Here is a 12,581-nt window from a genome sequence, read left to right as displayed (position 1 = left end):
TTTATTAGTTTCACGTGAACAATATAGTGCTTGGACAGTTCGATCCGTTACTCAATGCCTGCCATCTGTCACCACACAACACCACATAACATTATACTGCTTTTATAGTATTCTTGACTATATTCCCTGTGTTGTACTTCTCATCTCTATATTTATTTTGTAACCAGAATGTTGCACATCTTAATCCCCTTCACCTATTTTACCCATCCCCCCCCCACTTCCCCTTGGGCAGATACCAGTTTGTTTTCTGTATTTATGATTGTTTCTGTTTTCCATTTGTTCGTTTGTTTTGTTTTTTAGATTGCTCACATAAGTGAAATCACATGGTATTTCTCTTTCTCTGTCTGACTTACTTCACCTAGCATACTACCTTCTAGGTCCATCTACGTTGTGACAAATGGCAAAATCTCATTCTTTTTGATGGCTGAGTGATTGATACTCCGTTGCGCGTGCGCACGCACACACCCACACCCACCCACACCCACACCCACACACACACACACACACACACACACACATACTTCCAGGGTCCAAACCCTTCATCCTACAAGTCTCAGACTTACTAGATTACAAGAACCTCCAAAGAAAAGGACTTAAATATTTCTCTTTTTTTTTATTGTGGCAAAATATACATAACAGAAGATTCACCATTTTAACCATACAATTCAATGGCATGAAGTACATTCACAATGTTGCACATCAACCAACACCATCGTCCATTCTAGAACTTTTTCATCATCCCAAATAGAAATGCTATAACCATTAAATAATTACTCCCCATTCCCCTTCTCCCCTCAGCCCCTGATAACCTCTATTCTGCTTTCTGTCTCTATGAATTTGCCTATTTTAGGTACCTCATATAAGCAGAATCATACAAAATTTGTTCTTTTGTGTCTGGCATATTTCTCTGAGCATAGTGATTTCAAGGTCCATCCATGTTATAGCATGTGTCAAAATTTCCTTCCTTTTTAAAACTGAGTAATGTCTCTTTTATATAGGCACCGTATTTTGTTTATCCCTCATCTGTTGATGAATACTTGGGCAGTTTCATTTTTTGGGCTATCGTGAGTAATGCTGCTATGAACGTCAGTATACAAATATCTGTTTGAGTCCCTGCTTTCAATTCTTTGGAGTATATACCCAGAAGTAGAATTGCTGGATCATATGGTAACTCTATGTTTAACTTTTTGAGGAGCCACTAAATTTGTCACAGCAGCTGTACTATTTTACATTTGTACCAGCGATGCACAAGGATTTCTCTATATCCTCACCAACACATGTTATTTTCCGTTTATTTTTTTTTCTGAAATAATAGTACCCTGACAGGTGTGCAGTATCTCATTGTGGTTTTGATTTGCTTTTCCCAAATGACTAGGATGTTACATATAGATTTCTTTTTACTGAGATATAATTGACATACCATTAAACTCACCCTTTTAAAAGGTACAATTGTTTTTTTTTTTTTTTTTAAAGCATATTCACAAAGTAGTGCAACCATCACCACTCTCTAATTCTGGAACATTTTCACCAAAAAGAAACCAGATTGAACGGTACACTTTAAAATGGGTAGAAAGATGGGGCGCCTGGGTGACTCAGTTAAGTGTCCAACTTCGGTGCAGATCATTATCTCACGGTTCATGTGTTTGAGCATGCATCGGGCCCTGCGCTGACAGCTCAGAGCCTGGAGCCTGCTTTGGATTCTGTGTCTCCCTCTCTCTCTGCCCCTCCCCAACTCATGCTCTGTCTTTCTCTGTCTCAGAAATAAACATTAAAAAAAATTAAAATAGGTAGAATGCTAAATTTTATGTTATGTATATTTTACCACAATTAAAAAAAGAAAGAAAGGGGCACCTCGGTGGTTCAGTCAGTTGAGCATCTGACTCTTGATTTCAGCTCAGGTCATGATCTCATGGTTCATGAGCTTGAGCCTCACGTGGGGTTCTGTGCTGATGGTGCCGAGCCTGCTTGGAATTCTCTCTCACTCTCTGCCCCTTTCCCGCTCTCTCTCTCTCTCTCTCAAAATAAACTTTATAGAAAGAAAGAAAGAAAGAAAGAAAGAAAGAAAGAAATCCATACCAATCAACATTCACTCTCCATTGCCCGCTCCCTACAGCTCATAGCAACTACTAGTTTCTTTCTGGTCTCTTTATGTTTACTCTATGGATCTGCTTATTCTGGACATCTCATATCAATGGGGTCATTCAATCTGTGACTTTCTGTGTTTGGCTTATTTCACTTTAGCATAATGTTTTCAAGTTCTTCTGTTATGGAATGTATTCGTACTCCATTCCTTTTTAAGGCTAAATAATATCCCATCACCTGGATATGCACATTTGTTTATCCAGTCATCAGCTCACGAACATGTGAATTATTTCTACTTTTTAGCCATTAGGAATAATACCACTATGAACATTCACATACAACTTTTTCTGTGGACATATGTTTTCAGTTCTCATGGGTGTTCTCAGTTCACCAAAGAGTAGAATTGCTGGATCATATGGTAGGGTTTTTTATTATTATTTTCCATTTTTGTTATTCATTTTGAGACAGAAAGAGAGAGAGAGAGCACAGGAGTAGGGGAGGGCAGAGAGAGAGGATCCTGAGCTGACAGTGTGGAGCCCGACGCAAGGCTCAAACCCATGAACTGTGAGATCATGACCTGAGTTGAAATCAAGATTCAGACACTTAACTGACTGAGCCACCCAGGCACCCCATATGGTAGCTTTTTAAAAAAATGCATTTTGAGGAACTGCCAGACTGTTTTCCGAAGTGGTTGCACAATTTTACATTCCCACTGGCAGTACCTGAGAGGTCAATTTCTCTAAATCCTTCATTGCTAATTTTTAGAGAAACTTTTAATTGAAGTATAAATCATATAGAAATGTGTACATATTTTAAGTGTACAGCCTGATGAATATGCAGAACTGTCTCGAACTACCCAGGCGCCCCATTTGGTAGCTTAAAAAAAAATGAACCCAGTATCTGCCACCCAGATTAGGATCTAGAATATGACCAGCAACCCAGATGCCCATCTCAGGTCTTTCCCCATCAGCACCCCCAAAGGTAACCACTACCTCACTTTCTCTCTTCAGGAAAGTTTTACTATTTTAGAACTTTGTCATACAATAAGTATTTGTCTGTATCAGATTTCTTTCACTCAGTATTGTGTTTGTATTATAGAATATAGCACTAGGTCTTTCCTTTTCATAGCTGTATAGTATTCCGCCGAATACTCTATGAATAATTTTACAGCTATGCTTTTATTTATTTATCTGTTAAAGTATTTTTTTTAATCTTTATTTATTTTTGAGAGAGAGACAGAGAAACAGAGCATGAGTGGGGAAGGGGCAGAGAGAGAGGGAGACACAGAATCTGAAGCAGGCTCGAGGCTCTGAGCTGTTAGCACAGAGTCCGACATAGGGCTCGAACCCACAAACCATGAGATCGTGACCTGAGCCGAAGTCGGACACTTAACTGACTGAGCCACCCAGGCACCCCTATCTGTTAAAGTATTAATGGAGACTGGTGTTTCCAGTTTGGAGGTATTACAAATGAAACAGATATGGAATATTCTTTTATATGTCTTCTGATCTGTCTCGGTGTGTGTGTGTGTGTGTACATATATATATATGTGTGTACACATATACACACTTCTGTTGTATGAAGTGTGAAGTGTATGAAATTAGTATGAACTAATTTACACTTTCATCAACAATATGCCAGGTTCTTGTTGCTTCACATCTGCACTGGGTTGAATAGTATTCTCCCCAAATTCATGTCTATCTGGAACCTATGGATATGACCTTATTTGGAAACAGGGTCTTTCCAGAAATAATCAAGTTGAGTTAAGGTCATACTGGATTAGGGTTGGGCCCAAGTCCAAGATGACTGGTGCCCTTATAAAAAGAAGGAAATTTGTACACAGAAACACACAGAGGGAAGAACACCATGTGAAATACAGAGGCAGACAGTGGAGTGACCCATCTACACATGAAGAACACATCTACAAGTTAGAGAATGCCCAGGATTTCTTACAGTCACCAGCAGCTAGGGATGAGCCACTGAACAGATTCTCCCTCAGAGCCTCCAGAAAGAACCAATGTTGCCAAGACCTTGATTTAGTATTTCTAACCTCCAGAACTGTGAGAGAACAAATTCCTGTTGTTTTACGTCACCCAGTTTGTGGTCATTTGTCACAGCAGCTCTGGGAAGCTAATACAACATTCTGGCCAATACTTGGAATTATAGTCAGCTTGCTTCACTTCAGCCATCCTGGTGGCTGTGAAATGGCATCTCATTTTGGTTTTAATTTATTAAATTCCCCTTATGGCCAGTGAAGTTGAGCACCATTACATATGTTTACTGGCCATTTTAATACCCCTATTGTGAGGTTTTTCTATGTTTTCTTTTTTAAAAAATATTTATTCATTTATTTTGAGAGAGAGAGCACATGAGTGGGGAGGAACAGAGAAAGGGGGAGAGAGAATCCCAAACAGGTTCTGTACCGTCAGTGCAAAGCCTGACGTGAGGCTTGATACCATGAACCATGAGATCATGACCTGAGTCAAAGTCAACAGGTGAACGTGTAACCAACTGAGCCACCCAGGCACCCCATGGTTTTTCTATGCTTTCTTATAAAAGCTTTGTTTCATTTAGATCTATAATCCACCTGGATTTGATTTTTGTGCATGGCACAAGGTTGCAGATGAGGCCGTATTCTTTTTTATTGCTACATTACAAATTACCAAGTTGAGCAGCTTAAAAAAACTCATTTATTAGCTCACAGTTCTATGGGTCAGGAGTGAGCTTACCAGAGTTCTCTCCTGAAGGTATCACAAAGCTGAAATCAAGGCATCAGCTGGCTCTGATCTAGAAGCTCTGGGAAAGAATCAGCTTCTAAGCTTATTTGGGTTATTAGCAGAATTCAGTTCCTCGTGGTTTAGGACTGAGATCCCTGCTGCCTTGCTGGCTGCCAGCCAGGGGCTGTCTGCTCTCAGAGTCCACTGGCATTCCTTCTCCTGGGGCCCTCTCCGACTTCAAACTAGCCATAGCACTGAATCTTTCTCATGCTTTGAACCCCTTCACTTTTTAATGTTTATTTTTGAGAGAGAGAGAGAGAGACAGAGACAGAGATAGAGACAGAGCGTGAGTGGGGGAGGGGCAGAGAGAGAGGGAGACAGAATCTGAAGCAGGGTCCAGGCTCTGAATTGCTAGCACAGAGCCCAACAGAGGGCTCAAACTTGTGAAGTGCGAGATCGTGACCGGAGCCAAAGTCGGATGCTCAACTGACTGAGCCACCCAGGCACTCCTGAACCCCTTCACTTTTAAAGGCTGATATGATTCAATCAGGCCTCCTTGGATAATCTCCTTATCTTTAGGTCAATTGTATACAACAGAACTATGGAAATGATTTGCCATCATATTCACAGGTTCTGGGGATTAGAGAGGTAGATCTTTGTGGGGCTGTTGTAATTTTGCCTACCAAAGAGGTCAAGATTAACTTTTTTTCCAGATGGATATCTAGTTGACACAGCCCCCTTTCCCCACTGCAAAGCAGTGCTACCGTTATCATAATTCAAGAGATTGTATCTATGTGCATCTGTCACTGCGCTCTCCTGTCCCACTGGGTTTTTTTGTCCTTCTTCTTCCTCTTCTTCTTCTTCTTTTTTTTTTTTTTTAGAGAGAGACAGAGAGAGAGAGAGATCTTAAGCAGGGGAGGGGGGGCCAAGGGAGAGAGACGGTGACAATTTCAAGCAGGCTCCACAATGAGCATGGAGCCCAGTGCAGGGCTCGATTCCATGACCCTGGGATCATGACCTGAGATGAAATCAAGGTGTTCAACCAACTGAGCCACCCAGATGCCCCTTTCCTTCTTTATGCCTTCTTTTTTTTTTTTTAAACATTTATTTATTTTTGAGACAGAGACAGACAGAGCATGAACAGGGGAGGGTCAGAGAGAGGGGGAGACACAGAATCTGAAACAGGCTCCAGGCTCTGAGCTGTCAGCACAGAGCCCGACGCGGGGCTCGAACTCACGGACTGCGAGATCATGACCTGAGCTGAAGTCGGCCGTTTAACCGATTGAGCCACCCAGATGCCCCTCTTTATGCCTTTTTTACAAAGCCTGGACTTACTGTTGCTTTATAATTAGGTTTGACAGCTGGTCATGTAAATCATCTAGCATTGTTCTTCTTCAAGACTGTCTTGCTTGGGGCACCTCTGGGCTCAGTTGGTTAAGCATCTAACTCTTGGTTGTGGCTCAGGTCATGATCTCACGGTTCCTGAGATCAAGCCTGGTGTCGGACTCTGCGCTGAGAGTGCAAAGCCTGCTCGGGATTCTCTCTCTCCCTTCTCTCTCTCTCTGCCTCTCCCCACTCTCTCTGTCTCTCTCAAAATAAATAAATAAACTTTAAAAAATGTTTAGTTATTTTTGAGAGAGGAGGGAGCAGAGAGAGGGGGGGACAGAAGATCCGAAGTGGGCTCTGTACGGACAGCAGGCAGCCCAATGCGGGGCTCAAACTCATGAACCGTGAGATCATGACCCGAACTGAAGTCGGACGCTCAACTAACTGAGCCACCCAGGCACACTGTTAAAAAAAATTTTTTAAAGAGAACAAAGACTCTTGCTCAACTGGCTCTTTACTTTTCTTTATACATTTAAGAAGCAGTTTATTAAATTACATTAAAAAAAAAAAACCCTGCTGGGATTTTAAATGGGTGTACATTGAATCTATACATCATTTCAGGGAAATCTGACATCCCTATGATAGAAAGTCTTTCAACTCACAAATACTGTCTACATCTCCATTACTTTAGGTCTTTCAGAATTTCTCTAGTACTTTGTATTTTTCTGTCCAGAGGCCTTCTACATTGTTCTTTAGATTTATTCTTAAGATAAATTCGGTATTCTGTATTTGTTGATACAATGGTGATTAGTATCATTACAATTTTTTTCATTTTCTATGTTTTTGTTGCTGCCATATAAGAATATAACTGATTTTTGTTTACTTACCTTATATTTAGCAATCTTGCCAAATATTTATTAATTCCAACAACTTATCTATAGATTCTTTTGTACTTTCTGTGAACACAATCACGTCATCTGCAAAAAATGTTAGTTTTCTTTTTCAATTCTTGTCCGTTTTTTTCTCTTATATTTATAATTCCTTATCTTCCTTTCACAACTGAGTTTCTTTGGGAAGTAAAAATCTTTAAAGATCTCTCCCTCCTTCATCCTGTGAACAGTCTTAATATTTGGCCTGATGAAAATAAGAGCTGTCTCTGATGTCACCCACAGTGGCCCCAGCCCCTCTAATTGTGGTCCTCTGCTGACTCAAAGCAAAGCATCTGATGCCTCCTACAGGGGCGACCATGGTCCACATCACTATGCAGACAGGCTCGTCATGCTCCAGGGACACTGAGTCATAGAGCTGTTCTGAAGACCAGCCATGGTCTACGGGGGATGCCTGTTCCTGTTCCCTAAGGGGCTCAGAAGACCCCAGGGAGAAGTCCAGGAGACAGCCTGCTGTGATGGTTACACCACACCCTCATGGGCATCTGGCAGGGCAGCTTGGGGTGTTTGGGACGCCCAGCTACCTCTACTGCCTGCTGTTCCTGTTCACGTAGTGACCCTGACAATTAACCTGGCTGACCTAGCTCTGCAGAGTGAATCCATCCGTGGTCATTATGGGCAGCTAAGCAGCTAAAGGCATTTGGGGAAATAACTGTGGTTAAGGAACATAAGTGACTCACGGTAAAGCTGTTCATCCTATGACACCCACTGTGTAAATGTCACCTGCAATGAGGTGAGTTGAAGGAAACAGGCTGTGCATTTCGGTGGGGCGGGAGGAGCAACTCACAGGATTTCCGACAGCTCTCCGCAATGGCATCATGGGTTCTAGTACCATAATCACAACCCCCATGTTCCAACATGACCTGGCATGAACCAAAAGGTTTTCTAGGATTTTCATTCTCTCCAACCAGCCGGGTTTCTTCTTGGCCTGTGTGCCTGAGTACATAAAATAAAGGGCAGCACTGTGTTTGTCCTCTGGCTACAGCTCTAAGCCGAGTGACAGGCATGAGCAGGCTTTAAGATCACATGCCTCTGCACTGTCATTTAATAAGAGACTGAATGTTCTGCTCTGTGGGGCCTCTCAGTGCTTTACTGGTATTATTTGTTAATAAAAATGAATTATTTGCTATATGGCATTATTCGCAATAGCCAAAAAGTGGGAATACACAAATATCCATTTAAATAGATAATATGTGTATAACCATACAATGAATAATTATCCAGCCATAATAATGAATGAAGTACTGATACATGCTACAACATGGATGAAACTTGAAAACATGCTAAGTGAAAGAAATGAGACATTAAGGGCCACAAGCTGTATGATTGCAAGTATATGAAATGGCCAAAACAGGCAAATCCAAAGGGACAGAAAACAGTTACAGTTGCCAGGGAATGAAGGGATGGGGAAACTCTGAGTGACTGTGAACAGTTATGGGGATTCCGTTTGGGAAGATGAAAATGCTATGGAATTATTTGGTGGTAACAGGTACACAACCCTGTGAATAGATATATATTTTTTTAAGTTTTTATTTTTTATTTTTTTTTAGTAATCTCTATACCCAACGTGGGACTCAAACTTGCGACCCCAAGATTAAGCGTCGCAAGCTGTTCTGACCGAGCCATCCAGGCACCACAACGCTGCGAATATATTAAAACTATTGAATTACATACACTTTAAAATGGTGATTTTTATGTTATGTGAATTATAACTCAATAAAAAAGTGAATTATTTGCTATGAGGTCAAATGTCAAAATTATTCTGACCGTCTTGACCCTGAAAAGCCCTCTCCTTGAAGGAGTTTGGAGGTTGAGGGACTATGCGGCATGGAGGGGGATTTCTGCACGTGGTGGGTGGAATTAGCCTTTATATAATCACACCTCTGTATGTAGCCATATCCATGGTTACAGGCCACATCACTGAACTGCATTCTCTGCCTTGATTTAAGAAAGATGGCATTTGTGTGTGGAGGTCCATGGTGCCTCTGCAGGGCCACAAGGGGTACACGACCCTGGCCTCTCCTTGTCAGGGGTCACACGGGAGCCTTAGCCCCAAAGGAACCCTGCTGTCAATGCTGCAGGGCAATGGCACTTAAGTGGCCAGAATCTCAGCTCCGTCATTGCAGAGGTACGTCCCGGGTGACCCTCTGAAAGGGTCACCACCACTGCACCCTCCTCCAAGAAGGAGATGGAGAGCACGGGATGAAAAGCTCCCTTCTGTTCAATTAGCTTCTTTTCAATAATCAGAGCCTGGCTGGCAGGCGGAAAATTCCACACGCTAATGAAACAAAAGGGAGCCGGAAAGGAGAGCAGATAAAGGGCACAAGCTCAACCTCCCTGCATTCTTTTCTCCGTGCCTGGAAGGCAATTCTAACCACCAGGGTCCTGGTTAAATCTCCTTGTGCTTCACTTTTCCCGGCGGCACAGAGAGGAACCAGGTCTATTTCAGTACTGCCTTCACCAGGGGACACAACCACTGGGCACGAGGGGTGATTTTATTTGGTAAATGGACCATGGCATGAAAAAACACTGAAGCCCATCATGAGAAAGCAAACCTCCCTTCACTGTTAATCTTCTGATTCCATCAGCGAGGAAGGCTGTGTTTGGGCTGCCGTATCTTTCACACCTCTCTAGACTTTGTAACAAAGAGAAAGGAGTGGCCGTATTTTTGGCAGGGTAGAATTAAAACACTGTTTAAGGACATTGTGCTTATTTAATTTTTTAATATTAATTTACTATTTATGGCAAGTACAGCAAACAGAAATTTCTGCTTTACAGTAGTGATATTGAGATCACTCTTAAATTGATTTAAGGTAAAAAGAGGGACTTAACTCTAAAGAAAATACAAAAGGAAAGTAGAGATGTTATACAGATAGGACAAGAATCATAAAGATGGTACAAGAATGATAAAAATTTTGGAAACTTCTTTTTCTTTCTGTCACTTTACTAATGAACATGTTTAGAACATATCTAAAACCATTCTGTCCCACCCAGGCCATCTCCTTGGCCCTGGTCTTTCTAATTCATTTTTCAGTGCACATCTCTGCACCTGTCAGGATATCACTGGGTTAGCATCCAATGGCCAAGATGGGGCACTGGGTGGCTCAGTCAATTAAGCGTCCGACTTTGGCTCAGGTCATGATCTCGCAGCTCATGGTTTGAGCCCCTTGTCAGGCGCTGTGCTGACAGCTCAGAGCCTGGAGCCTGCTTCAGATTCTGTGTCTCCCTCTCTCTCTGCCCCTCCCCCATCACACTTTGTCTCTTTCTCTCAAAAATAAATAAACAAAAAAATTTAAGAATCCAATGACCAAGAAAATATCAAAGGAGCTCCCATAAACATGCACAATTCTTGCCTGCAGACAGAATCAGTGACTTTGGGAGTGAGGGCAGCCTCCCAGGCAAAGATACTATCAGAAACCAGAAAGAATTTACCTGGTGAGGAGTTACCACCAATTCTTCAAGAATACTCCCCAAACTCAAAACAGGACATCTTTGAACTTTTCTGTATATTTGAAATAGTTCATGGTAAAATGTTGAACCACCACCACCAAAAGGGCAAAAGTCACCACCAGAGAAGATGACACTATTATTATGATACTCTTGAATACTTCAATTATAAAATTAACTTACCAGTAATAGATCTTTATCAGCGCTGACGGCCAAAGGAGAAATGAGGCTACAAATGCCAGGATGGGGAGGGCCAGCGTCCCACCTGCGATCACAAACATGTTGACCACATCAAGATCCATCCTGCTCTTTAAGGCTGGCAGACACCTGCAGGGCTAAAGAGAGTGACAGCATTGAAACTCTGTCTCAAGAGAAAAGGGGAAAAGGCAAAGTGGAAGAGAGAAGGACCCAGAATGAGGATTAAAGTCAGGAGGAAACAAAAGCTGACCAAGTGCTCAAAAAATCTAAATAGGCATAACAACCAAATATAATAAAGAATCCTTGAGAGGATCCTGAATTTTTTTTAAGCTATAAAGGATGTTGTTAAAACAAATGGGGGAAATCTGAGAACAGATATGAGATAGCATTACTGTATCAGTGACACAATTCTTGAGTGTGATGAAATTGTGGTTACGTTTATACGTAGAAAATCTTTGCTCTTAGGAGACGTCTGCTGAAGTATTAAGGGGTGAAGAATAGTGATATCTGCTACTCAATGTTCATTTCTGCTACTCACTTTTAAAAATTGAGAAAAAAAAGTCACTGGGGAAGGGGAAAAGAGAGAACATTAAAGCAAATGTGGCAAATGTTAACCTCTGGTGAATCCAGGTGAAGCTTACATGGTAATATTCTTTCAGCTTTTCTATAAGTTTGCAATTTTTAAAAATTAAAAGTTAAGGGGTGCCTGGGTAGCTTAGTCAATTAAGCCCTGCATCAGGCTCTGCACATCAGGCAGTGCACAGCCTGCTTGGGATTTTCTCTCTCTCCCTCTCTTTACCCCTGCCCCCCCAATAAATAAATAAACTTTTAAAATAAATAAATAAAAATTAAAACTTAGGACAGAGAACCTAAAAGACAGACAGAAATGGAAACCATCTATGCGTGCGCGTGAATGCTACTATCACGGAAAGGATGTGTTAACAAATCAGTAACAGTTCATCTAAGGTGGGGAACTAGTAGCTGGGGTGTTAAGGATAGAAGGAAAACTTGTTTTTTTACCATGTACCTTTTTAAACCTTTTGGTTATTATCACATATATGTATAATAGCCTATTCAAAAATAAGTCCCATACAATAAAAAGTTAAGAGGGAACAAATCAAAACGGTAGAATTTGCATTGTACTTTCTGAGGTCTTCTTGAAGACTAGATGAACACATCTGAAGGCTAGAATGGGAGCACCAGGAGGGCAGGGACTATCGTGTGTCCCCAGCTCCGAGAGCAGGTCTGACACAGCATGCAATAAATGGGAGTGACTATTCCAACAAGACTTTGTTAGAAAGAGGCTGCAGGCTCTTTGGCCTGCTGGCAGAAAGTGATCAACCCTTGGTATAGCACACCAGTCCTTGTCAAACAGGCAGGGTGCTTTATTTCATTTTATAGGCTGGGAAAAGTCAGGCACAGAGAGGCTAAGTAACTTGCCCAAAGTCACTCAGCCGGTTAAATCAAGATTACAAAACAGGTTTCTCCTTGGACCCACCCCCTCTGCACCATGCTATACGTTGTCTAATTTTTTTTTTTTAATGGCCTTTTTTTCAATCTTCATAAGCTCTCTGCTGTTAAATACCTACACTTGTCATCACTCCTAATTTCTCCATGAAGCTATGGCATCTCCATTTATGTTCTGTCCTCTACAAGGGGTTGGTGAAACAAGCCCCTCACAGTCTAGGGGGAAGTAGAGGAGACAGACGAATATATAGGTGGGTTAGATGGTTCTTAGTCACACGCACAAGCTCTTTGTGGGTACCATGCTGAATCCGCAGGAATGAAAGCCCTCTCAGGGGCAGAAGCACTGTCTGTGTTTCTGATTCAACTGGGCTCTCAGCTTCTCAATCACTATAAACAC

General features: G+C 41.7%; 1 protein-coding gene across 7 annotated transcripts in view; it reads right to left on the bottom strand.

The window, feature by feature from the left end:
• Positions 1-12,581, bottom strand: part of ABHD6 (abhydrolase domain containing 6, acylglycerol lipase) — a 62,946-nt gene that overhangs the window by 22,747 nt on the left and 27,618 nt on the right. For 5 of the 7 annotated variants that reach the window (XM_047826091.1, XM_047826081.1, XM_047826117.1 and 2 more), the window contains one exon: positions 10,703-10,854. In XM_047826091.1, coding sequence (XP_047682047.1) covers positions 10,703-10,821 — 119 coding nt within the window. In that variant the 5' untranslated portion in view covers positions 10,822-10,854. Of the gene's footprint in view, positions 1-10,702; positions 10,855-12,581 lie in introns of those variants that run through there. The other 2 variants (XM_047826126.1, XM_047826136.1) reach the window with 1 other exon arrangement.

This window comes from Prionailurus viverrinus, chromosome A2 (genome assembly GCF_022837055.1).
Source record: "Prionailurus viverrinus isolate Anna chromosome A2, UM_Priviv_1.0, whole genome shotgun sequence".
Taxonomy (NCBI): Eukaryota; Metazoa; Chordata; class Mammalia; order Carnivora; family Felidae; genus Prionailurus; species Prionailurus viverrinus.
This window is presented reverse-complemented; position numbering and strand designations above follow the sequence as displayed.